General features: G+C 55.9%; 3 protein-coding genes and 1 non-coding gene across 7 annotated transcripts; 1 reads left to right on the forward strand and 3 right to left on the reverse strand.

Moving 5' to 3' along the window:
- Window positions 1-46: 46 nt before the first annotated feature.
- On the reverse strand, window positions 47-7,254 carry BRMS1 (BRMS1 transcriptional repressor and anoikis regulator). 4 transcript variants are annotated; one of them, XM_068554371.1, is made up of 11 exons: window positions 7,115-7,254; window positions 4,358-4,503; window positions 4,199-4,289; window positions 3,926-4,053; window positions 3,699-3,778; window positions 3,518-3,614; window positions 2,856-2,948; window positions 1,647-1,711; window positions 1,112-1,149; window positions 867-978; window positions 47-597 (listed from the first exon to the last, which is right to left on the reverse strand). In XM_068554371.1, the coding sequence occupies exons 2-11, from the start codon at window positions 4,494-4,496 to the stop codon at window positions 532-534; spliced, it is 909 nt and encodes a 302-aa protein (XP_068410472.1). In that variant the 5' UTR covers window positions 4,497-4,503; window positions 7,115-7,254; the 3' UTR covers window positions 47-531. The 4 variants fall into 4 exon arrangements, with proteins under 4 accessions (XP_068410472.1, XP_068410470.1, XP_068410469.1 ...); XM_068554369.1 differs by lacking the exon at window positions 867-978 and having other exon boundaries at window positions 1,110-1,149; window positions 3,926-4,044; XM_068554368.1 differs by lacking the exon at window positions 867-978 and having other exon boundaries at window positions 1,110-1,149.
- A 261-nt stretch (window positions 7,255-7,515) lies between these two features.
- On the reverse strand, window positions 7,516-9,786 carry B4GAT1 (beta-1,4-glucuronyltransferase 1). The gene is made up of 2 exons (XM_068556302.1): window positions 8,625-9,786; window positions 7,516-8,384 (listed from the first exon to the last, which is right to left on the reverse strand). Exons 1-2 carry the CDS (start codon window positions 9,678-9,680, stop codon window positions 8,193-8,195), a joined length of 1,248 nt encoding a protein of 415 aa, XP_068412403.1. The 5' UTR covers window positions 9,681-9,786; the 3' UTR covers window positions 7,516-8,192.
- Window positions 9,787-10,262: 476 nt separating this feature from the next.
- TRNAS-GCU (transfer RNA serine (anticodon GCU)) lies at window positions 10,263-10,344 on the forward strand. Its single transcript has one exon. It is a non-coding gene; the product is annotated as a tRNA-Ser (tRNA).
- Window positions 10,345-17,031: 6,687 nt separating this feature from the next.
- SLC29A2 (solute carrier family 29 member 2) lies at window positions 17,032-24,048 on the reverse strand. The gene is made up of 12 exons (XM_068555790.1): window positions 24,020-24,048; window positions 23,687-23,768; window positions 22,094-22,254; window positions 21,722-21,864; window positions 21,190-21,324; window positions 20,450-20,547; window positions 20,144-20,228; window positions 19,440-19,576; window positions 19,073-19,178; window positions 18,889-18,974; window positions 17,818-18,017; window positions 17,032-17,143 (listed from the first exon to the last, which is right to left on the reverse strand). Exons 1-12 carry the CDS (start codon window positions 24,046-24,048, stop codon window positions 17,032-17,034), a joined length of 1,374 nt encoding a protein of 457 aa, XP_068411891.1.
- Between the last annotated feature and the right edge of the window lie 393 nt (window positions 24,049-24,441).

Here is a 24,441-nt window from a genome sequence, read left to right on the forward strand (position 1 = left end):
TGCTTCCCTTGCAAGGTAAATTAGACACACGCTGGTCACGCAAGAGTCCCAGGAAAGGTTTTAATTCCAGTCCCTGAAATCTGGGAGGCGGACACCAGGAACCGCCTTGAGAAGGAAGACCTGTCTTCTCACCTCCAGCAACAGCCAGGACACAAAGGTCCCCCAAATATCATTTCTCGCCCAGAGTTCCTGTGAAGTGGGACCCAGCTCACTGGCCCAGTGACTAGGGAGCCAGGTCCAAGGTCAGCAGAAAGGATGTTGCTTTGGATTAAGATGAGGCACATCTTCCATCAGGGAGGGCACCGCGAAGGCTGACCTTCGGTGGGGGCAGGTGCTGGGCTGGCCGGGGATGGAGGAGACAGTCTTGCCTGGCTAGGGCAGCTCCAGGCCACAGTTGAACAGGGGCCCGAGGAGAGGCAGAGGAGGAGTCCAGACCAGTGGCGGCTGGAGGGGAGGGCCACAGCAGCACGGGAGGGCTGGCTGGGCAGACGCCGAGGGGCCCGTCCGTCTGCCTTTCTGCAGCAGGTAAGTTCAAATGCTGGGTTTGCTGCCAGCTGCTCCAAGGGCCCCCTGGCTGTGAACAGCAGGGTCAAGGTCCTGGGAGTACACAGGAAGGGAAAAATCACTGCAGGTGAGAGGATGCCGAACCAAGAGGGAAGCAGGCACTTCATATGGGGGACTGAGAGGAGTGGCCTCAGTCTGGCCCAGAGCAGGCAAGGCCAGGAGGGCGCAGGTCAGCTCCACACCTCTGATTCCTGGGCCTCTCTGGTACTCTGGGCCCGCCAGGCCGGCTGCTAGGGCTCAGGACTCCACCCTCCCTAACCAGGGCTGGCGGGGCGGGTCCATCACCTAGTCCCATTACCCACCCCCGCCCTAACTCCCACAATGCCCTCACACCCAGACCGTCCTGACTCTCTCAGGCCACTGATCTGACACAGCCCCTGCCTCCCTCTGGGCTCCTTTCCTGGAGGCTGGGCGGGGGGAGGGAGAACAACCCCGGTGGTTTGTGTTTTTTTTTGACCAGGGATCGAACCCGCACCCCCTGCAGTGGAAGCGCGGAGTCTTAACCACTGGACCGCCAGGGAAGTCCCGACCCCGCTGGTTCTTACCATCTGATTTTCTCTTCTGAGGGGACACGGCTGCTCTCGCCTGGGTGGGTAAGAAGAAAACCCCCCTGAGAGCCTGCCTCCAGCTTGGCAAGTCCCCCCTCCACCATCAGCCTTTCTGGGGTGGAGGCGCTGCTGGGTCCGGGCTGCACAAGAGGGGTTGCCGGGGGATAAGACCCCTTCTAGGCAAAGGTTTGATGTGCTCTCCTGTCAGAGACCCAGGCAGCCCAGCTGCTTTCCCGCCTTCCTGCCCTCCCTTTACCACCCCCATCAAAACCTGCCCTGCAACAAGGAAGGGGCTGATGTAAACTAGAAACTCCCTCTTCCAGGGCAGCCTCAGGCCAAACAAGGCCTGTGAGGTCAAGCAATGCCAGGGAACCTGGGCTGAAGGCAGAGGGTGCCAAGGGCTGAGCAGAGAGCTCCCCAGGCCCTCAGGAAGTCCACACGTGGAGAGCCTGCAAAGACCAAAGCTGGCGTCTGGTTGGGGAGGGGGCGCTACACTGCCAGCCCCCATCCTGAGACAGGCAGCACCGGACCCACCTTTTTGATGGCCGTCCAGTCCTCCAGGATGTCGATCTCCTGCAGCATGTACACGATGTAAGGGCCTGCAATGGGGGGTCAAGGAAGCAGGAAGCCTGGTGGAGGGGGCAGGTGATGGGCCTTGGCCCGGGAGCTCTAACACTCAGGAGAGGCGGTGCCGTGGACAGCGGGGCGGGGAGCTGAGGATCTGGATAAGAGCTCGGGCTCCACCTCCTACCTCTCGGCCCCCAGGTTCTCGGTAGGGTGGAGGGGTGGCATGGCTATGGCCTATTTCACCCACTCCGCGGGGGCCTTCCAGCCTCAACCCTACCACTCCTCAGCTCCCCCTCACCTCTTCTCCAGTCTCAAGGTCAGAAGACCAAGCCCATGCCACCCACTCAGGGATCTGGCCCCTTTCCCCATCTACAAAGAGACTCTAGTCTCCTCTGTCCTGAAAACAACCCTCCTTCGGTCTCACACTCCCCTGTGGGGACCAGCCACTCTGTCCCCCTGATGTCTCCACACCCTCACCTCCCATTCACCCTTCAAGTCTCTGCAGTCTAGATTCTTCCCTCCCTCCCTGAGTGAACCTGATTCCCACCACCAGGAGGTCAGTGCCCTGAGAATCTGGTCACTGCAGGAATATGAGGGGTGGGGTGGGGTGCACAAGAGAATTAAATTCAACGCCACACTGGCTGTGCCAGGAGGGAGGAAGGCACAGCAGGCCCTGGACCAAAGGGACTCACGCCTGGGGCAGGGCAGAGATGACCATGCCCAGATGGGAGGCAGGTGCCCCAGTTTAGGTACAGGGGTAATACCTAAATAGCCATTTCGGCGGGGAAACCAGGAGAGGCTTCGTGGAGGAGGTAACAACCAAGATGAGCACTGAGCAGGCACCCAGGCAAAGGCAGCCGATAGAAGAGTGGAAAGTCAGCAAAGGCATGGGGGTGGGAAAGCCTGGGACATCATGGGAAAGCCAGAAGGGCCTCAAAAGAGATCTCACTCAGGAAATTATGAGGAAATCTCTGGATGGATGTTTCTATTTTTTCATGGTCCACACAGCCTAGGAGGACCCTGCAAAAAATCCCTGACGGCTGGATTTGACTGGACATGGCCACAGGATGCCAGATGACCATAAGTGAGTCTGGTCTGCCTCTGTCTTCCGTGTCCCTCCACCCTCCTCCGCCCTGACCTCTCGCCCAGCTCGGGCCACCGTGGGGGAAAGGATACCGGAAACAAGAGGGGCCTTCTTCCTCTTGCTGGGCGGCAGGGAGTCCCAGGTCTTCGAGCTGCCTCTGGCGTGCAGTTTGTCATCCCACCACTCTGTGCCCCAGACCAGGGTCAGGATCGGGGTGCCGGCCATCCCAGGACGCCCCACCCCTGTAGCCTGCGCCGCTCACCCGGGCCAGGCCAGCCCTTCCCCATCACCGCCCCCCCCGCAACCAGGGCAGTGCAGAGAAGCCTGGGCTTGGGGTTAGAAGCTGAATTCAACCCTGGGAAAGAGGTCACCGTGATTTTGTGAGCCTCAGTTTCTTCATCTGTTTCATGGACAGGGGTACGATAATAATTCCTCCCTCCCCAGTGCCCTGTATGAACGTCGGCCTGTGGACATGGAGAGGACTTGGCCATGGCATGTGCGTGTGTCAGAATGACCCCTCCGTTCTGGAAATTGAGCAGGGGGGCAGGGGACCCGCTCTTCCTGAGTCCCCACTGTGTGCCAGGCTCTGGGCTAGGCGCTTCCCTGGCTGCTTTCATTCAGTCCCCACAGTGACCACGAAGCAGGTCCTCTTACAACCCCCCTGTGCAGGCGGGGAAGCTGAGGCCCAGATGGGGGGCAGGCACTGAAAGCACAGGGCCTGGGGCAGGGGCGCCCAGCCGGCCGCTCGCCTCACCAGAACTGATGTCCAGGCTCTGGCGGTCCTCCTCCAGCCTCTGGATCCGCTCCTGCAGCTCCCCCTGCAGCGTGTCGTAGAGCAGCAGCTTCTCACTCTGGAAGAGGCGGAGTGGCTCAGCCAGGCCGGCCGGGGAGGCCACCTCCGTCCCCACCCCGCGCCCGGCGCCCGGCACATTCACCTCCAGGTGCTGCTTGGCTCCCTGCAGCTCACACTCGTACTTGTTCCTGATCACGTCCAGACAGAAGCCCTTGTAAATCCCTGCGGAGGGAGGGAGAGGGAGGTCCTGCTTGGCCAGGGACCCAGGGGCCCATAAAGGGGGGCCAGGAGCACGGGTGAGGCAGGGCAGGGACGAGAGGGGAAGGCGACAGAGAGCCATGGCTTCTGGTAGGGGAAGAGGGCACAGACCTGCCACCTGAATGCGGATCTTGAGGCTCCGCTGCAGCCCCCCGAGAGGCTCTGTGTATTCGGGCGCCCTCTCGGCTCCCACCTCCTCCAGCCGCAACCGCAGCTGACTCAGCCGTTCCCTGAACAACCTGGGAGGTAAGAGGCAGCCGCGCACCCGTGTGCTCGCCCGTCAACCACGAGCGGAGCACCCGCTCCACGGCAGGCCCCAGCCAGCCCTGCCCGGCCCCAGGCCCGCTGCCTCCTGGAAGCCCGGCCCCAGGGTCCCTTGCTCACTTCTCCTTCAGTTCCGAGAACTGCTTCTCCAGGTCCAGCATTTCGCTGACGCACTCGCTGCGGCGGCGCTCGTAGTCCTCGTCGTCCATCTCTGGGACAAGAGGCCAGTCAGGGCCGGCGGAGCAGGGGCAGGCGGGCGCGCGGGCGGGTGGGGCTCACCTGAGCTCTCCTCCTCGGACTCGGTCTGGCTGCCGCTCCGTTCCTCCTCGCTCTCTTCCTCCTCCCCATTCATCTCGGTGGCCGAGTCGCCCTCTGCTTCCATCTCCTCGGTGTCTTTGCTTGGAGGCTGGACGGGCATCTGGGCTCTGGGAGTAGGAGTGGAGCCATCACTCGCCACTGCCCACAGCTCTGAGCGGGAAAGTGGCCACTTGGGAAGTCAAACCAGGCCTCACTGCGGACGGGGACAACCGGGGGGGGGGGTGACTGGGCTCGCCACACCCTGGGCACACACTGGGTGGGGCAGGTGCGAGTGGCCCTGCAGGCACATCTCCCGGAAGCCTGGGAGCCACAGAAGTGCCCATGCCCATGGACGCTGCTGGTGACCCCAGCCCCGGGAACAGTGGCCAAGGTGACAATCCATAAGATGGGAAAGGCCAGGGGTGGGCTCCCCACTGTCTGTGGGTCTGGGCCCAAACTTCTGACTGGGGCTCTCAAGGCCCTGCGTAGACTGGACTTGAACTGCTGGCCCGGCTCCTTCACCCCGCCATCAAACGCTTAGTTCTCAAATACACCATGCACTTCCTCCCCCGCGCCCCCCGCCCACCGCGCTGCCCCTTCTGCCTATGATGCCATCCACTTCTCTTCCTGAGAACACTCTGCAATGCTCGTTTTCTCACTGTGCTCAAATCCTATCTCCCTCTGCTTCCTCTAAGACCTCACGTCATCAGTGCTCCCGTCTTCTGCATCCTCCACTCTCCCTCTTGACAGCTCTTTCCCATGAACCTTTAGACGCGCTCAGGAATTTCCCACCATATGGAAAAAGCAGAAACACAAAACTTCGCCCCGCTCCACTCAACCGCCCCCCATTTTCCACCTTTTCCAGGCCTTGCTCTTCCTACTTTCACCTCCCGCTTGTTCCAGTCTGTTTCTACATCATCGCTCTCAGCTGAAACTGACCCTGCAGAGTTAACAGATGACCTCCTTGTACCTAATGCCAATATTTTTTGGTGCTTACCTCAGGTTGACTTCTCAGCAACACTGAACGCTGTTAAGCATTCTTTCTTTTAATCACTCATTTAATCTTTATTGAAAATCTAATATAAGCTAGGTACCATCAGACACCATGGTAGGAAGCAGGCACAAGTGTGACAGAAAGACAGTCTCTGACCTCAAGGAGTTTACAAGTTCCTGGATGAGAGAGAAGCCAAGAAGCAGATCATTACTGTGGGGTGAGAAGAGTTAAGACGAGGGGCATATGGGAGAGGCAGCTAAACTGGGACCTGGCGCCTGCTGCAGCTGTGAGGGCAGAGGAAGATGGGCCAGACAGATGAGCTGAGCTGGCTGAGGGAGGGAGCATTCTAACCACAGTGAGTGGCGTGAGCAAAGACCCCGAAAGGAGAGAAGGGGCAGGGTTGGGGGCACCTGGGTCTAAGCCTCAGAGAGAAATCTGGGCTGCAGAGATCTGGTCATCACATACAGTGAGTTCTTCAGGCCTTGGGAGAGGGTGCAACCAGCAAGGTAGAATGTGTGGAGTGAGAAGGGGCTCGTGATGGAACTCCCAGGGTCACCAAAGGGGCAGATGATGCGACCCCTGCAAAACAGAAGGAAAGTAGCAAGAGATGGAGGAGGGAAAACTCAAAGCATGGAGAGAACTTCAGAACGAAGGAGACGTGACAGTGCCAAGTGCGGCCAAAAGATCACCCAAGAGGAAGAATAAACAGTCTTCTCAACAGATCATCTCTTTGTCTGCTGGGGGCTTCTGGTTCACTGTGATGTGCTTGTCTGGGCACTTTTTTTGTAGTCCTTTAGCTCCGTGTAGACACCCTTCCTTATTTATTTACATGTCTATTTGCCCATTCTCATGTCTGTCTCCCCAACCAGTCTGTAAGCCTCACCAGGGCTGGGTTGCACATGCGCTTTATTCGCCTAGCACAGTACTGACTCATTCGATGACTGGAGGATTTGCAAATACAAATTAAACCAAACAAACTTTTGCAGGGCAGGGATTGGCTTTTACTTCTTGGTAGCCCCTGGCCTCTGTAGTGGTAGCAAACGTCAATTCAGGTAAATTAACTGGCCTAGCCTAGAGGACAGTTTTGAAACATTCCTCAATGATTTCACAAATGATCTGACCCTGACCTGAAAACCTCGGTTCTCCAAACCAGCCTCATCTTTCCCATTCTCAAGCCTCAGTTCCTGCATTTCCCAAACTTCGCAATTCCTCTTCACTGTTAAATATATTTATTTTGGAAGACGCAGCGGCAGGTAAGTCCTACCTTTCCGGACCAGAAAGGGTGAGGGGTTGGGGGAGGTCTCTCCAGCAGTCTCTGAGTCTACTGGGTGAGCTAAATTAAATCACAACCTCCCCCTCCTTACCCTGGGTATAAAAAGAGCATAATAAAGATTGCAAGCGGTAAGGAATGGAAAAGCAAATTATAAGGCACTGTGCACAGGCAGTTTATCTCTCAGAAAGTGAGCATGTCGAGGGCAGGCCTCCTCGGAAGGAAGACTCTTCCCCACCCTCGAAGAAGCCAACACAGCCCCTCTACGGCGCGCCAAGAGCCTCCCGTTCCGCTCCATCTCCGTACGCGCGGGCGCGGGCGGGACAATCACTGGCTCTTCCACGGCCAGCACCGGTCTCGCGGCCCCCGGCACGCGTCCGGCCGGTTAAGTCTCCGCTTCGGCCCTGGAGATTGGGCCGGCTCCGACCAACTGGCCGGAGAGGGCGAACCAGGCGCCAAGGTTGGCGTTACGCACCCGCGGGGTGTGGGGCCTCCGGCCTCACGTCCGAGACTCCCTGAGAGGTGCCGGACGCTGCCGGTACTGGCCGCGGCCTCGGGACTCCCGGAAGCGCCGAGCGGGCCTTTTCTCCTGAGGCGGGAGCCTGTCCACGCTTCCGCATGCGTCATCAGCAGGCGCCCGTCGGAGTGCTCACAATTGGACAGCTGGGGGCGAGGCATGTCGGGATACCGCGGGCCGGTTTCCATAGCAACCGACTGAAATTCACACAGGCTTTCAACAGGCTGGGAAGGCCCTTGTGCGTTTGTTGCTCTGCAGCACGGGAGCCTCGGTCCGCAGCCACCACCCACGGCTTGAAAGGGGAGAACCCGCGACCTGCTCCCCCACCCCGCCCGGTTCAGGAGAGTAATGGAGCCAGCTTTAGGTGTGAACACTCATTTATTTACACATTGTAGTCGGTAGGCAAATTACCCAGCCCAGCCTATTCAAGGGTCCAGATCTCAGACTCCCACGCACAGAGCCTGCAGACCCATCCTTTCTCCAGGGCCCCCGAGACGGAGGCCTAAGACAACCAGGAAGTTGCCCAAAAGCTAAGAACTAAATTCAACGCCTTCAACTGGTTTCTTTCCAAAATTCCCATTTTGTTAAGTACTCAGACTTCTCAGCTCTGCCCCATTCATACTTTTTGCTCTCCTACAGCCCACCCACCCAAGAGTGTTAATAATAATAACAATAACAACAATAATAATACTGTAATAATATTAATAATACTTCACATTTGTACGAAGCTTACAGAATGTTTTCACATGTAGCATCTCATCTGAACCTCCCAACAGTTCTGTGAGGTAGGTATTCTCACCTCCCTTTAACAGACGGGGTAACTGAGGCTCAGAGAGAGAACGGGATTTGCTCAAGGCCACACAACTAGTTAGTGGTTAAGCTAGGACTTGATCCCAGCATCCCATACTCAAGTCCAGTGTTCGAACACCACAGCTACCACTGTAAAGTGGAGTGACATTTCTTACCCCAGTCAGGCCTGAGGGGCAGCCTAAGGAGGGAGGAGGCTGAGACTTCTCAGACTAGGGGAGGGAAGGGCTCAGCAGTGACGCGGGGAGTCAGGGTACTTGGCCTTCAACTCCTGTTTGAACTGACGGTAAAGGATCTTATTGTGCTGATTTTCGGCCTCTTTCTGGGGATGGAATTTCAGAGCTTCTTTGAAGCCCTTATGAACCAGGAAACCTTCGTTCAGCACCTCGAAATCGAATCCTGCCACGTGCAGCTCACAGGCCTGTGGGGGGAGAGACAGGTCAGCAAAGTTTGATGACATTCCTAGGGCAGAGACTGACATCCCGGCTCGCTCCAGCATTCCTATTCCTCTGGAGGCATCCTGGATCTTCCAACCATCCAACCACCTCCTGAACTATGATCCCTCCTGCTCATTGCCTCCTTTCCATCCAGAGCCACTCATAGCTCCCTGACCCCACCATCCATCCTGCCCCATTTCCCCTGCCCTCTCCCTTATGAGCACCTGGCTGATACGATTGAAGCCATACTGCCGAAAGCGCTCGTCGAAGTTGGGCACCTTGCCTCCGGCCACGTAGAATGGCTCCCAGGGGTCTTGCCAGGGCACCACGTAGGCAGGCCTCAGCAAGGTCTCTTCTGGCAGGTTGACCCAGCGGGAGTAGTTGGTGGGCGCCTGGCAGGGGGTGCACAGCCCATAGTAGAAGGGCCGCACCTCGCCCACCTGGTAGAGCTGCAGCAGCTCATTTTTGTTCGTGGGCATGCGGCGGGCTCGACGGATCTCGAAGGCAGGCACCACCAGCGCTGTGCCCGCCCACTGCTTGCTCTGATCCAGCATTTCTCGCAGGCCTCTCCACAGCCCCTCACTGGGCACCATGTCCACGTCGATTACCAGGGCATAGTTGGCCCCCTCACGAGCCAGATTCCTCAGCAGGTTATTGGGGTAGGAGACATTGGTGCCCAGCGCGTAATTGATCCCGGGCTGGGCCACCCTGGCTAGCTTGTCAAAGACCTCCTGGCAGGACCGCAACAGGGCAAACTCCCCTGGCTCCCGGGGGTCGGGCACGGCGGCCTCATAGCGTGAGGGGCACACAAGGTGCATGGCAACCCTGGCACGCATATCGGGGCAGTGGCTGCTCAGCGCGTAGGTCAGCACCGTGGCCAGCTGCGCCTCCTCCTTGGTGGCGGCGAACACCGACACGGATAGCGGGCCCTCCCAGCGCTCCAACAGGCCCGATAGGTGCAGCAGGTTGTCCACACTGGCGTGAGTGGCCAGGATCACATCGTTGGGGTCCATGGTGGTCTTCAGTAGGCCCCTGTAGACGCGATAGTCGCCGCTAGCGTCCAGGACGCCTCCGGAGGCCAGCGCGGTGCGGAGCTGCGCCTTGACTTGGTCCACCGACCGCGGGGACGGGGGAAAGAATTCAAAATATTGGTCTTGCTCCTCCTGCCCGTGCAGCCCGGACAGCAGCGACAGGTAGAGCAGCTGCAGCATCGCCACCAGCATTAGCGCGGCCAGCAGCAGCTGGTAGAAGGCGCACCGGATGGCGTAGGACATCTGCATGGTTCTCGGGGCTCGCGGCGCGCAGCAGGGACCACCGGGCCGCAGCCTCTGCCTGCCGCCGCAAGCCCGGATTTACCGCAGCCTGCCGAGCGCGGCCGAAGCGAGCCGAGGCGAGCCGAGCCCCTCGCGCAGCCGCGCCCGCCCGCCCGCGCCGGCCTCGGGCGCGCCAGCTCGCCCCCTGTGCTCCGGGAGGAGCTACTGCATTCTCTGCCCGCGCCGCGCGCTTTGTAAACGCTGGAAACTGCCCGCCACCGCTCCGCCGCGCCTGCTGGGTTCCCAGGGACAGGCACCCCCTCCTCCGGGTCAGTGCGCGACCTCCTGGACCAAGCGCGTCCTGAAACCCCGGCGCGCTCGCCCCCGCTTTAGGGAGGGGAAATTGTGGCAGAGCTTGGCTGCAGAGTGGTGAAGGATGGCGCGGGTTTCCGCCTATGGCAGGCGGAAAGGAACACAAAAAGCCCCTTTCTGTCCGCCGTCTCTCCCTCCTCTAGGTCTCATCAGGTCTGTACTGAGGAGTGCCTGCGAGGGTCCCGGGAGGCGCGGAGATGAGAGAGAAAGGAATGTGGAAAAGAACCTTGTACGTGGGACGAGGTGGCCGAGTGGTTAAGGCGATGGACTGCTAATCCATTGTGCTTTGCACGCGTGGGTTCGAATCCCATCCTCGTCGGTCGTGTTTTACACTGGAGATGATTCTTAATTTTCACAACCCGATGTCTGGAGCAGCGGGTCGAAGAGAACTGAACAGGAGGTGGGACCCAATTCAGTCCGGACGGGGCCTCTCTTCTGTGTTTGTTCAACGTGCATTCCTGGCCGGTTCATACTCCAGGTACCTGGACCTTATGGGAGGAGGTTGGAGGTGTGCTTTTCCTTCTCCCTAGAAACAGGGCCCGGGGTTTGGTGGCAACTAAAAACCAGAACCGGAATTCTGGCCAATGCCAAATTGGGGGCCAATATGTTTTCCGCAGGAACTAGAGAAAACCACCCTGGAGGAACTGCTCTGTCTAAAGTACTGGACTTGGTGGTGGCGGTGGCGGTGATGCTTGATCATTTAAATTATTAATCTATTCAGTGCACTGATTCCCCTCCCCCAGCACTTCTCCCAGGGCAGAGACCTTGTGTGTATCCACACACCTGCCTCCCTCACACACACACACACACACACACACACACAAGCAGAAGGCCTCGAATATCTTAACACCAGTCAGCGTACACAGAAGGTGCTTGATAAGTTTGTGGAATGATTGCTCCATGGACTCTTTAAAAGAGGAGAGGCTGTGAGGAAGGGCAGATACTTTGATATGTATTGTAGCAACTGTTCGAGCGCTGTGAATCTTGGGAAGGTGCTTTAGGACAGTCAGGGGAGGACCTGGAACGTCAGGATAAGGTGTTCGCCGGCTACTCCACACGCAGTAGGGAACCAAGATTGTTGAGTTGAAGAGTGATCAGGAGACCTATATTCTGCGGCTCCAACTTGTGGAATCTGATGCTATCTCCAGGTAGACAATGTCAGAACTGAGTTGTATTGTAGGGCACTTAGCTGGTGTCAGAGAATTGCTTGGTGTGGGGAAAAAAAAAACCCACGCATCAGAATTGATGTCAAAATTGTCTGTATAGAAATAAAACTGAATTTTGTGTATTCTTGAATCCTGCAACTTTGCTGAAGTCATTTATTAGCTCTAATTGTGCGTGTCGGTGTGTGTATTCTTTAGGATTTTCTGTATGTGTGTATATCATTTGTGATTATGGATAGTTTTCCTGCTTCCTTTCCAATTTGGATGCCTTTTATTTCTCTTTCTTGCCCAGTTGCTCCGGCTAGAATGTCCAGTACAAAGTTGAATAGATGAAATAGTGAAAGCAGGCATCCTTGTCTTTTTCCTGATCTTAGGGGGAAGACTTCAGTCTTTCACCATTAAGCATGAAGTTTGTTGTGGATTTTTCATAAACACTCTTTATCAGGTTGAAGAAGTTCTTATTTATTCCTTGTTTGTTGAGTGTTTTTATCTTGAGAGGATGTTGGATTTTGTCAGATGCTTTTTCTGCATCAATTGAGATGATCATGTGGTTTTTCCCCTTCATTTCATATTTGGTGTATTACAATGATTGATTTTTGTATGTTGAAACACCTTGCATTCTAGAGTAAATCCCACTTGGTCATGGTGTATAATTCTTTTAATATGTTGCTGGGTTCAGTCTGCTAGTGTTTTGTTGAGGAATTTTACATCTATATTCCTAAGGGATATTAGTTTGTAGTTTTCTTTTCTTGTGATGTCTTTATCTAGCTTTGGCATCAGGGTAACGCTGGTCACATAGAATGACTTAGGAAGTGTTCCCTCCTCTTGTATTTTTTTGAAGAGTTTGAGGACTGGTGTTAATCCTTTAAATGACTGGTAGAATTTGCCTGGGAAGTCATCTAGTCCTGGAGTTTCCTGGGAGGTTTTTGATTACTGATTCAATCTCATTCCTTGTTATAGATATGTCCAGATTTTCTATTTCTTCTTGAGTTACTTTTGGTAGTTTGTGTGTTTCTAGGAATTTGTCCATTTCATCTAGGTATCTCATTTGTTGGCATACAGTTATTCATAATGTTCTCTTATAATGCTTTTTATTTCTGTATAATCAATAGTAATGACCCCCTTTCATTTCTGATTTTAGTAATTTTCAGGTCTTCACTTTTTTTCTTAGTCTACTCAAAGGTGTGTCAATTTTATTGACCGTTTCAAAGAACCAACTTTTGGTTTCATTGATCTTCTGTGTTGTTTTTCTATCTTCCATTTTGTTTATCTCCACTGTAATCTTTTTTTTTTGGCCACATTGGGTCTTCGTTGCTGCGCACGGGCTTTCTCTAGCTGCGGTGAGCGGAGGCTATTCTTTGCTGCGGTGCACGGGCTTCTCATTGTGGTGGCTTCTCTTGTTGCGGAGCGCAGGCTCTAGACACACGGGTTCAGTAGTTGTGGCTCGCGGGCTTAGTTGCTCCGTGGCATGCCCACTCTAATCTTTATCATCTCCTTCCTTCTGCTAGTTTTGGGTTTAATTTGCTTGAGATCCTTCCTCCTTTTTAATGAGGCATTTACAGCTGCAAGTTTCCTCTCAGCACTGCTCTTGCTGCATCCCATAAAGTTTAGTATGTTATCTTCATTTCCATTTGTCTCAAAGCGTTTTCTAATTTCTCTTTTGATTTCTTTTTTAACCCATTAGTTGTTTAGGGGCATGTTGTTTAATTTCCACATATTTGTGAGGTTTCCAGTTTTTCTATTATTGGTTCCTAGTTTCCTTCCACTGTGATTGGAAAAGATACTTTGTGTGATTTTACTCTTTTAAAAATTATTGCAGGGACTTTCCTGGTGGTCCAGTGGGTAAGACTCCACGCTCCCAATGCAGGGGGCCCGGATTGAATCCCTGGTCGAAGAACTAGGTCCCACATGCATGCCACAACTAAGGAGTCTGCATGCCGCAACTAAAGATCCTGCATGCTGCAACTTAGACCTGGCGCAGCCTAAATAAATATTTTTAAAAAATTATTGCAACTTTGTTTTGTGACCTAATATGTGATCTTCCCTGGAGAATGTTCCGTGTGCACTTGGGAAGAAGGTATATTCTGCTGTTTTTAGGTAGAGTGTTGTGTGTATGTCTGTTTGGCCTGTTTGGTTTGTAGTGTGTTCAAGTCCTGTTTCCTTGTTGATCTTCTGTCTAGTTGTTCTATCGTTTATTGAAAGTGGGATCCTGAAGTCTCTATCATTGTAGAAATGTCTGTTTCTCCTTCAATTGTGTCAATTTTTGCTTCATAGCTTTTAGGACTTTGTTGTTAGGTGTGTATATGTTTATAATTATTATATCTTCGTGATGGACTTACACTTCTACGAATATATAATATCCCTCTTTGTCTCTTCAATGATTTTTGAATTAAAGCCTATTTTTTCTGATATTAGTATATCCACCCAAACTGTCTTTTTTGGTTACCATTTTACATAGAAATCTTTTTCCATTCTTTAACTTTCAACCTATTTGTGGTTTTGGCTCTAAAGTGAGTTTCTGGTAGATAGCAAGCATATAGTTGAATCATTTTCAAATCCATTCTGACAATCTCTGACTTTTTTTTTTTTTTTTTTTTTTAATTTTATTTATTTATTATTATCATTATTTTTTTTTTGGCTGTGTTGGGTCTTCGTTTCTGTGCGAGGGCTTTCTCTAGTTGCGGCGAGCGGGGGCCACTCGTCATCGCGGTGCGCGGGCCTCTCATTATCGCGGCCTCTCTTGCTGCGGAGCACAGGCTCCAGACGCGCAGGCTCAGTAATTGTGGCTCACGGGCCCAGTTGCTCCGCGGCATGTGGGATCTTCCCAGACCAGGGCTCGAACCCGTGTCCCCTGCACTGGCAGGCGGATTCTCAACCACTGCGCCACCAGGGAAGCCCAATCTCTGACTTTTAATTGGAGAGCTGAATCAATTTACAGACCAGGAGGTGTCCTCCTCATAAAAAGGTGAGCAACTGGAGGATAAGGGCTGGCCTTGCAAAGTTTGTGTCCCTCCACCAAGCCTATCTCAGTGCCCTCCACATAGAGCCCTCTCCAACTGTTTGCTCACGGACACTGGCTGCTTCTGAGGGAAACTGGGCCTGTTGGCAGAGCTGTGTCAGGCTGGGGATGTGGCGGTGGCCGGGTGGGCTGGGCATCAGGAGAGGGATGAGCAAGTGTAGCCCATCAGCCCAAGTATTTTTCTAACATCAAAACCAGCTGCATCCTGACCTGATGGGAAAGTTGGGCTAGGTATACGGGGAAGGAGGACAGGGAGAAGGAATTCCACGTTGTGACATCATAAGGACATCTTTCTGGGCCCATCCTCCACTGCTCAGCCCAACCCGGCTGAACGTGGACCAGCGCCACTGGGTTCCCCGGGATGGCTGGGTCTGGCAGGTCTAGGGAGCTTCTGGGTACAACAGACAACAGTCTCTGAAGGTAGAGAAGGAGAAGGGGACCTAGGAAGTACTGGGGTCCTGCTCCCAGCAGTCCCAGCCAAAGGGTACAGCTAGGCCTAGTGGTCTGCACAAAGTAATCCCAGGATTACAACTACCATTTAGTAAATGTCAGTCTGTACTCCCGTGCTTTCTCCAGGACTGCAGTCTCCAGGAATCCCAGTTCCCACTGCTGGGAGAGGGCCTGGCTTCGAACCCAGGACTGTGGGTCAGGGCACAGGCACTTAACCACCAAGTTAAACGGCCTCTGTCGAGGCCGCAGCCTTCTCTTCTGTGGGCCTTCTCCTCTCTCTAATCCCCTGGTTAGGCCTCAGCCTTAAGGCCCTTCAGCATTTGTCCCCAGCCCACTGCCCCAGCCTCATCCTCTCCCGTGCCCTTCCTCACACCCTAGGAGGTTCCGCTCCCCCCGTGACCTGCTGCCAGAAGTCCCCACTGTTCCCTGAATATTCCATGTCCATGCCTTCCACATTTTCTGGTACCTCTGCCTGGGACGCCCCTCCCCACCTCAGCCCAGCCAGCTCGTATTCATCCTTCAAGGCCCAGCTCAGGGGACACCTCCTCAGGGATGCTTGCCCCAACTTCCCAGTGAGATCACTGGCCCCCTCTTCTAGAGTTTCATATTACACATTCTGCAGGGTCCTCACAAGCCCCATCACAAGTTACATTCTATTTCCCATGGCCTTGGGAGGAGGGTCACAACTCCTTTGTTTCAGGGTTGCCAGACCAGCCAGAACCTGGCACAGTGAAAAAGGGTCAAAGGAGTGTGGCTCTATTTCAGCTCCCAAGGTCATAGCTTGCCTCACTTTCCTCTTTGGTAGCAAAGCAGCCTCTGGCTTCTGAGCAGGGGGCCTGCGCTGGCTCAGCGCCTGGCATATAATAGCTGCTGAGGGAATGGTCACAGAAGGCAGGAGGGCAAGTGGGCAGAAAGGCCGCTGCCTGTAATCTCAAAACCCCCTGCTTTTCTCTGCGCTGGGCAGGGTAGCACAGGTGTGTGGCCAAGCAGGCCTTTCCTGCATCCCTCTGGAGAATTGGCTGACTGCCTCTCTGAGTCTCCATTTCTGAGAAGGGGGAGCCTGGGGAAGCAGAGGACACCGGTGGGGGAGAGAGCGATAGTCATCCATGCGGCCAGGCACTCTGCCTGGGAGCACAGGGCTCCTTGCAGGCCAGCACCCCTGGTAGATAATGGGCCATGATGTGGTCAAGGGGGCCTGGGCCATGATGTGGTCAAGAGGGCCCAGCGCAGGGATGCCCACAAGTCCCTGCCCCTCTCAGGGCCTTGGTCATCCCATCTGTCAAATGGGTACAATCATCCCCACCCCACCCAGCTCATCAAAGCCAACAGAGCTGAAAGCGCTTTGGAAAGTGAATTCATTGTACAAATGGAGAAGGTTATTATTAGACCCAGGAGCAGGGTCAGAGGGAAAAAACAAGCAAAAAGGTGGAGTAAGTGCTTAGGGCTCTCGCCTTGAGCCCCTCAAGGAAAAGGGAAGCAGGCAGTGGGCAGGAAGAACAGCACCTACAGGGAGGTGGGGGCTGAGTCCTGGCTCTGCCAAGAACTGGTCACTTCCCCCTGGGACTCGGTTTCCTCACCTGTACAGAGGGGAGCACAATCCCTGCTGGCCTCCCTCCAAGGTCCTCAGTGTGGCTTCAGTGAGAGAGCGGGTGCAGAAGAGCTTTGCAAACTGTAAAGTGCAGTGCACACATGCAGGCTAACTGCAGTTCTGGGACCCAGGCCCAGGTGGGCTCTGGGGAGTGGACACAGTAAATGCTGGCGACGAAAACCCTGTTTGAGGCCCAGAGGGTCCTTCGAGCACCCTCAGATCCTGAACTCCTTCTCCCTGTCCCTTCCACTTCCCTGGAATCCTCTGTTCTGGAGTCCAGGAGACTTGACCATGGGGTCGCTGAGGCCGGGAGAGAAGAGGAGCTCCTGCCCAGGGCTGGCCCCCGCTCCCACTCTGAATCTGAAGCTGCGGCCACACCAGCCACACAGTTGGCAAGGTCCCACCTGTGGCCTCTGAGCCCCGGCACTTGGCCAGTGAGTTTCTCATGATTAACAAATGCACTCCTGATGGTGAGGAAGGGCCATTGTCCTTGGCCCTCTTTTTCATGATCATCACCCTTTCAGTGAGGTCTGTGTGCATCTAGATAGTCTGTCTCTGTGCGTCAGCTCCACTCCTGGGGAGGGTTAGAATGGCAGGTGTTGAATTCTTCCTTGCAGCACTCCAGGTGGTCACCAGCCCAGGAAGGAGAACAGCACCTGCCTCTTCCTGGCACCCCCAGACCGCGGGGCCCCAGCTCAGCAGAGGCTTGAGCCCGGCCCACCATTCCCCCTGTGCTGGGTCTCAGCTCCGAAGAGAAGATGCTGGGAGAGCCCTGGACGGAGCACTTCAGAGCAGCGCCTTGAAGAGGAAAGAGAGGGAGGCTCCACAGGACAGCCCCAGAGCCAGGAAGAAGGTCATGAGGGTGCCGGCCACCTCCCTCTCGTGTGGCAGCACCTGCCTAGAACACACAGGAGTAGGAGCTCTTAGAAAATGTCAGGCCCAACCTGGACCCAGCCCTGTGCCCTCCACCCTCCTAACAACAGGACGCCTGAGTTCTAGTCTGGGCTGACCCAACCTCTGGTCACTGTAATTAGGCCCTTCTCTCTGGACTCCAGTTTCCTGATCTGTAAAATGGGGCCACTGGACACAGACATCTCTCACGCCTCTGGGGTCTATATGCAACTGCCTTCCTTCCTGGCAAAATGTCCCCTACCTGGTCCTCCCGGTCACCTCTGCTCTCCCTGGATTCTCAACTCCATTTTCCCTAGAGTAAATAGCCCAGGAACTCTGCTTGTGATCAAAACCTTAGCTCCCTTGCAACTGAGAATTTGGGGGAGTAGCTGGGCCCTAAGGAATGACAGTCCAACCCATTTATTTCACAGATGGGGAAACTGAGGACCAAAGAGGAGGCCCCAAAATCAGTGCCTGGGCTGCTTTACTGGGCAGGAACCTCCCCAGCCAAGTCCTCCTCTCCCCAGCTCCTGGCCTGGGGCCGGCTCAGCAGTTCAAGCCTGACCTGACAGGTGGCACCAGTGAGGCCTGGAGACAGCTAGGGCTGGGCTGGCCCCCCTCAAAGAGCTAGCCCATCTCCCTGCTCCCAGGCCCTCCCCCCCACCTTCCCATCCCCCAGACCTGGGCGCCAGGCACATGGTGAGGGACACCAGGTAACCATTTGAAACAGCAAAAAGCAGCATGAAAGTGATGAAGTAGGCGTCCTGTGGGAAGAGGATGGGCAGCCGGGACCTCTCGGGCACGTGGCACAGCATGAAGAGTGGCACAAACAGGACGCGCAGGCAGACCAGCAGGGGCAGCAGCCGGCTGTCTTCGTCTGGCTGCGGCAGAAGGTTGGGGTGAGGGTGGTCCCTGGGAGCAGGGTCTCTGCTCCAGGGACACCCCAGATAGACTCGACTATCACTTCCCCTGACCTACTCCATGTGCGCCAGTGAGGACCCAGCACTTGGGCCTCTGGAGAGCGAGCAGCTGGGCCAAGGCCACCCAGCAATCAAGGACCAGCCTGGGACTAGACTTTGCCTCTCCTGAGCTCCAGTTCGTGCTCTCTCCATGGCAGAACCAGACAAGCATCTTCGGTTTTCAACGTTGGTGGCTCTGAGCACCCCTGGGGGTTCCGAAGACCCCTTTGGGGAAGATGGGTTTGGAAGCTGGGGATCCAGGCCCCATCCTGGCTTGGCTGCACAGCTTGTGGGATCTTAGTTCCCCGGCCAGGGATTGAACCTGGGCCCTTGGCAGTGAGAGCTCGTTGTCCTAACCACTGGACCGCTGGGGAATTCCCCGAGCAGCTACTCTTTGATCTGCTTTGTTTGTTGTGTGTCCTTGGAAGATTTCATTTAAAGAAGCAGCATCTTGGCTAAAAGCAATCTAAATACTAGGAATCTTGTCTGACCTCCCACGTGGTGCAGGAAGCTCCACATAACAGTCTCTAAGCACCGGGGTCTGGGCCCTAGGCTGGATGCTGGAGACACAGGTCAATTGGACAAGGCTTCTGCTTTCAAAGAGTTCATAGTCTAAGCCCTGGCTTGCATATCTCCAGGGGCCAGGTGCTCACTGCTCAACCAGCCAGCTGTTCCATTACCAGACCCAGACCAGTGGGACTGTCGGGACATCACCTTTCTGTGCTCTTTCACACCCTCTGATCCCCGACTGCTGCCCCAAACCATCAGATCACCCCAGCCTAGGTGTGCTCACCCACAGGAAGTAAGAGGTCAGGCTCCGTCCCAGACAGTCCATGACGTTGAAGAGAAGGAAGCAGCAGATGGGGTTGAAGAACTGACCTGGGAGGGAGAGAGGGCTTATCCTGGTCCCGGCTGCCCTCTTCCCTCTCTGCCCTTCATTCCCACTGCCCTGTCCTCTTCCACTTCCCAGCACTCACTCCACTTCCCGGGGCTGGTGGAGCTGGTCACCATGGCCGTGATGGCTGGGAAGACAGACAGGGTGACTGTGAAGACCAACACGAGGCACAGCGCCGTCAGCCAGATCTGGGAGTCGGAGGCAAGGGTGTGAGCAGGCGGGCAGACCCAGAGCCCAACGCGCAGCCAAACCCTCCTGCTCAAGCCCTGGCCCAGGAACAGGACACTGGGGCCTGGCCCAGCGTGTCTCTGACCCACCATGACTCTGTCACCTTGGGTGGACCAGGTGAGTACTAAGGCCCCAGTCCATTCTAAGAGTCTCTGGGGAAGGCTGGAGAGAGCAGCCCTCTTCCCCAGGGATGGTGGTTGGGGGCTCTATCCAAGCCAAACCTTCTGGAAGACAATGAAAACTGAAGGTTTTCCTGGCTTCTGGGGTTCCTCTGGCTCCATCTCTGTCTCCTTCTCAGGGTCAAGATCCAGAGTCAGGGCTGCCTTTTGGGGGCTGTTGGGAATCCCATTCTTCTCATCTGGGGCAAGAGGGGAGGGCAGGGTCATGCCTGTGACCCACGCTTGTTACAACCAGGCCTGAGGGAAGGAGATTCCAAGCAATTAAAACAAGTGACCCTCCACCAGCCCAGGGTGCAGGCAAAGAGAATTAACAATGGAAATATGCCGAGCTACTATTTATTAAGCCCACACTTGTGCATGGCAGAGTTAAGCACCTTAAATGGATTATTTCACTGCCATTGCTTTACAAATAAAGAAGCTGATGCTCAGAGGGGTTACGTGACTTGACTAAGGTCACACAGCGTGGGTGTTATGAAGCTAGAATTCAAACTCAGACACACTTGGATCTAGAACTTGTATGCCTGAAGCTCTACTGCCTCCCCATTTTATAGAGGAGGAAACTGAGGCCCAGAGGGCAAAGGGATGACTTTAATCCCATTGACTTCCCTTCAAGATCTTCTGCCTCTGATTACACGAGGCTACTAGGGATGAGGGTTCTAGTTGGGGCAGAGGGGAAATGCTTCCCTGTGGTGGTGGCTCTAGCCTCCTCTGGGTCCTCCACCTCCCTGGCAGGGTCCCAGGCTCACCAGACTTGAGGAGCTCAGCTTTGGTCTCCAGCTCTTGACCTTGTGCCTTTGATGGTTTCTTGGCCAGGTAGTAGCGGGCAAACTTCTGCAGAAGGAAAGCGTTGTCCCTGCCTGGCTTGGCTGAAGTGCCTGGATCCCTCCCCACCCTGTTGACTTAGAGGCGGGGATCCCCCAGTGGCTGACTCCTTTGGGGATCAGGGCTGGGCCCAGGTCCCCTCTGCCTCCTTTGGCCTCTCTCAGGGCCTCAGACTCAGGGCTGTATCTGTGATGCTCTGAAGTGGGCCTTGAGCCCAATACCAGGCTCACCAGGTGGGGCAGGCTCAGGTAACACACGATGGACATGAGGATGCCCACGCAGGGCGTGATGAAGTACCCCAGGGCGGAGGTCTGGGCATCCACGCCACCTGTGCAGAAACTTCAGCTGCAGAAGGGAGGTGGCTGGTCCACCAGCTCCCGCAGGGCTAACAACTCTTTTCCTACTTCGCATTATGCATGTCTCAGATTCACCTCCCGGCATCTTCCATTCCTCCCACTAACAAACTCAGGACCCTTGTGCCGGGGGCCCCAGCCCAGCCCTTCACTTCTCTCACTCTTCCCCATGTGTCATTTTTGTTGAGCACCTACTATGTGCTCATTACTGCATGCTCCTTACAATCTGAGGATGGAACTATAATAATCATTCAGGTGGGGAACCTGACACAGGTAAGTGCCAGCCAATGCCCCCAGCTAGGGAGCAGTAGAACCGGGATTCAAACCCAAGTCCATCTGAATCCCAAACCTGTCCCCCCTTCCCTCAGCCTCAGCCTACTGCCACATGCCAGTGCTGGCCTCAGGAATCCTGCCCCTGGCCCCAAGTTAACCCAATCCTCACCTAGTCATTCTCTCATTGTATAACTCAAGAGCCCCAAACCCAATCCTCAGCTCCCCCATCACCCCATCACCTCCATCTCCACCAAAGCCTAAGGCACCCTGCTCTTGGCACACTCTCTCTGCTCCCCAGAATCCCAGAGGCCACCCCTGCCCTCCAGCCACCCAAGTCTACTCACTGGCCATGGACATGAGCATGGCAAGAGCAGCGAAGATCCCAGCCAGGCCCTGGCCGCTGAGGAAGAGGGTGCTGTACGTGGAAGGCATGGTGCCCAGTTGCCCGAAGAGGCTGCCCTGCAGAACTGCACAGAAGGCTGTGGAGGGACAGGATTGGGGGCCGCCGCTCAACTAGGCAGGCCTTGGGGGCTCCCTGGAGGAGGTGTTGGCAGGGTGCATAGGGGACTCCGGACTAGGTTGGGTAGGCATGAGACTCTGGACATTCCGATGTAACACCCCACATTCATCCCCCCTCCGAGGTGCAGCCCTAGGTGTGAAGGGCTAGGGGCCAGGAGACCTGCTCTTAGGTCACTGTGGGGCCTTGGACGAGTGACTTTTCTTCCCCCCTGGGCCTCAGTTTCTCATCAGGGATATGGGTGATGCTACTGCTGTCTTCCCTTCTTGGATACCTTGGGCCCTTTCAGTAAAAAGAAGAGGCTGGGCTGAAGCCCTGGGGGGCTGGGTGGGGAGGTGGGGAAGGGCAGCGGTGCTCACAGTTGATGAACCAGACAGAGGCCATGGTGATGGAGAAGAAGGGCCCGGGGCTCATGTCCACCTTGACCAACACCGCCGTCAGGGTGAAGAGCAGCAGGATGGCCAGCAGGCTGCCCAGAATCCGCACCGTCTCAGGGACCCTGCTCATAACGGGGGAGGGCGGAGTGGGCATCGCTGGGCCCAGGCCAGGGGAGGGGAGGGGGCAAGAGTTTCATCCCAGGGCTGGACAGTGGGGGCTGGGGAGAGATGCAGGGGGAGGGAAGGAAGGATGGGAGGTCTTCCCTGGGCCCAGATGGAGCTGCCTCAGCAAAGGCGGGGAAGGGACAACAGAGGGATGGCCTGGGATTGAGCCCAAGGGGCAGGGCTTCTCACCACTGGTACAGGAAGGAGTTGAGGAGTGTGAAGAACAGCAGAGGCAGCTGGGACAGCAGTGTCACCCAGTTGTTGAAGTTGAAGGTATCTGCAGGGCTCGTGTGGTTGGTGCCCAGGGTCTCGGTGGTGCCGTTGGCCCCTGCCAGACGCCCCTGGAAGTACTGCCAGTATGCCAGGGAAGTGGGGTACAGGGTCACCCTACAACCTACCCTCAGGAACCCCCCAGCCTTCTCCGTCTACCTCCTCCCATGCTTGGGATTGCTCCGTTAACTTCTGCGGGACTGACTCTCTGTCCTTGCACCGTCCCCAGCACCCGGCACACAGTTGGAGCTCGATGAACGTGCATTGAATTGAACGGCTGAAGTCTGGGACTGAGCCCAAGCCCTAAGAACCCCCAACGTGGGCCTTGCTCCATCTTTGGATCACCCCTCCTCTCCTATGCCCTGGCTCCAGCCCCCACCCCCACTCCTGCAGCAGCTTCTAGGTTCCCAAGTATTTATGGAGCTCCTACTGTAAGCCAGGCTCTGGCCCAGGTGCTGACCAACTGCTTTCTCTCTGGAACACACATCCTGCCACGACTCTGCTTAACTTCCCCGCTCCCCATCCATGGCTTCCTGTTGCCTGCAAGGCAAAGCCCCAAGGTTTTGGAACAGCATTTGGGGGCCTTCAGAACCAGACCCTGGTCTCCCTTTTGTGCCCCATTTCCTGTTCCGTCCTGCTAAGCTCCAGGCACCCCAAGCTCTGGCCCTTTCTCTGAATAAGCTAGTACTCTCCTGCCTCTCGGTGTCTTTGCAAGGCTGCTGTCTCCGCCTGGGGTGCCCTCTCCCCTCCTACCACTCCCCTCCCCCAACACAAATGCTTTACCCAAGTTACAAATCACCTCTTCCGTTAAGCAGAAGGAATTGCTCCCTCCCCTGGGGACCCACAGGACTCTGCTCCAAGCCTGGGATGGCACGTGTCATGTTACATTATTTATATTTCTTATGCACCCATCTTGCTCTCAAGACCATGGGCTGATTCATCTTTGGGTCTCCAGGGCCCAGCACAGAGCCAGGCACTAAAGAGGCATCTGGAAAGTTGTTGCATTTAATATATAAGAATAACCCAGTCCCAAAGAGAACACAAGCCCCACATTCTTGCCTTCCCTTGAAAGAATGTAAGCTCCGTGAGGATGAAACCTTCCTCTGCTATGTTTCCTTCTGTACCCCCAGTGCCAGGAACTCTAGGTGTACATTAACTATTTGTTGGATGAATGAATGTAATTCATGCTACTTCAAAGAAAACCAAAGGCTTGGATAACCCACTTTTTGAGTGACTAGCCAGGAATAATGACAAACAGGGGAAGTAGGTGGGTAGCTCCTTTCTGGTTCCACAGGATCCCCTGACCTGGTGGCCTTGCCCCTCTAGGATCTGGGCATCCCTCAAAGCTTGGTCGTCCTAGCCATGAGAGAGGCACCTCCCCTCTCTGAGGATCCTGCCTCAGCCGACAAACGGACATAATGAGGAGTCAAAGGCGGCGTGGTGGGGAAAGGCAGCTGGAGGGACGGACGGTGGCTGTGACCGTGGGGCTGTCACTCCAGCCACGAGTCTCACCGGGATGGCTGTGATGAAGAAGTTCCAGGGAAGGAGGGTGCCCAGCCCCAGGATGAAGAAGCTGATCCCGACCAGGTGGTAGCTGTGAGGATCATTCAGAAGGTCACCCGGAGGACGTCCCGCTTCGGCGGCCCCTCCCACCTCCCAGGGCAGCTCCTCCAGAGAGCGGACTACAGCCCCCATCACCCAGGCTCAGGCACCCGAGGGAGGCGGCTGACGGGAATTGTAGTTCCAGCTGGTCTGCTTTGAGCTTTGGAGAGCCCGAAGGGAGCGGGTCTGAGCTGCCCACGGCCACCGGATCCCCATACGCACCCCATCCGGTCCCCAACTCGCCTGTCCTGCGGGGCGTCTCCTCGCGCCATGGCCGCCCAGCGGGATGCGCCCGGGTGGGAGAGAGATGGGGAAGCCGCACCTGCACCTGCTCCGGGGCCCGTGGGCCGAGCCGGGGACCCGGGAGGCTGGGTCTTGCAGGTGGTGGACAGGGGAAGGGGGGGGGGTCGGGTCTCCCCGAGGGGAGGCTGGAGCCGGGCAGGGAGCCTCGGGCCGATTTCGCCTGGTCTCAGGCTCCGCAGGCTCCGACCTCGGCTCCGCCCCCGGGGCGGAGACAGAGGGTCGCACCACCCCTCCCGGCCTCAGGACTGGGGACTCCAGACTCCCGCGTCTGACCCCGGCCCGACCTCGCCGTCCCCGGACCCCACGGCACCTCGCGCCGCCCGAGAGGCGGTGACTCGGGAAGATTCCCCCGCCGCCTCCCC

This window comes from Eschrichtius robustus, chromosome 11 (assembly GCF_028021215.1).
Source record: "Eschrichtius robustus isolate mEscRob2 chromosome 11, mEscRob2.pri, whole genome shotgun sequence".
NCBI classification, from domain to species: Eukaryota; Metazoa; Chordata; class Mammalia; order Artiodactyla; family Eschrichtiidae; genus Eschrichtius; species Eschrichtius robustus.

Coding starts and splice junctions, on each gene's coding strand:
- BRMS1 (XM_068554371.1), bottom strand. CDS start 4,496: ATGCCCGTCCAGCCTCCAAGCAAAGACACCGAGGAGATGGAAGCAGAG. Junction 4,290..4,357: donor GTCCGAGGAGGAGAGCTCAG/GTGAGCCCCACC, acceptor CTCTTGTCCCAG/AGATGGACGACGAGGACTAC. Junction 1,712..2,855: donor GAAGGCCCCTCTTGTTTCCG/GTATCCTTTCCC, acceptor CCCCCATTGCAG/GCCCTTACATCGTGTACATG.
- B4GAT1 (XM_068556302.1), bottom strand. CDS start 9,680: ATGCAGATGTCCTACGCCATCCGGTGCGCCTTCTACCAGCTGCTGCTG. Junction 8,385..8,624: donor GCTTCAATCGTATCAGCCAG/GTGCTCATAAGG, acceptor CTCCCCCCACAG/GCCTGTGAGCTGCACGTGGC.
- SLC29A2 (XM_068555790.1), bottom strand. CDS start 24,048: ATGGCGCGAGGAGACGCCCCGCAGGACAG. Junction 20,548..21,189: donor CATGCTCATGTCCATGGCCA/GTGAGTAGACTT, acceptor GTTTCTGCACAG/GTGGCGTGGATGCCCAGACC. Junction 19,577..20,143: donor AGCTGAGCTCCTCAAGTCTG/GTGAGCCTGGGA, acceptor CTCTTGCCCCAG/ATGAGAAGAATGGGATTCCC.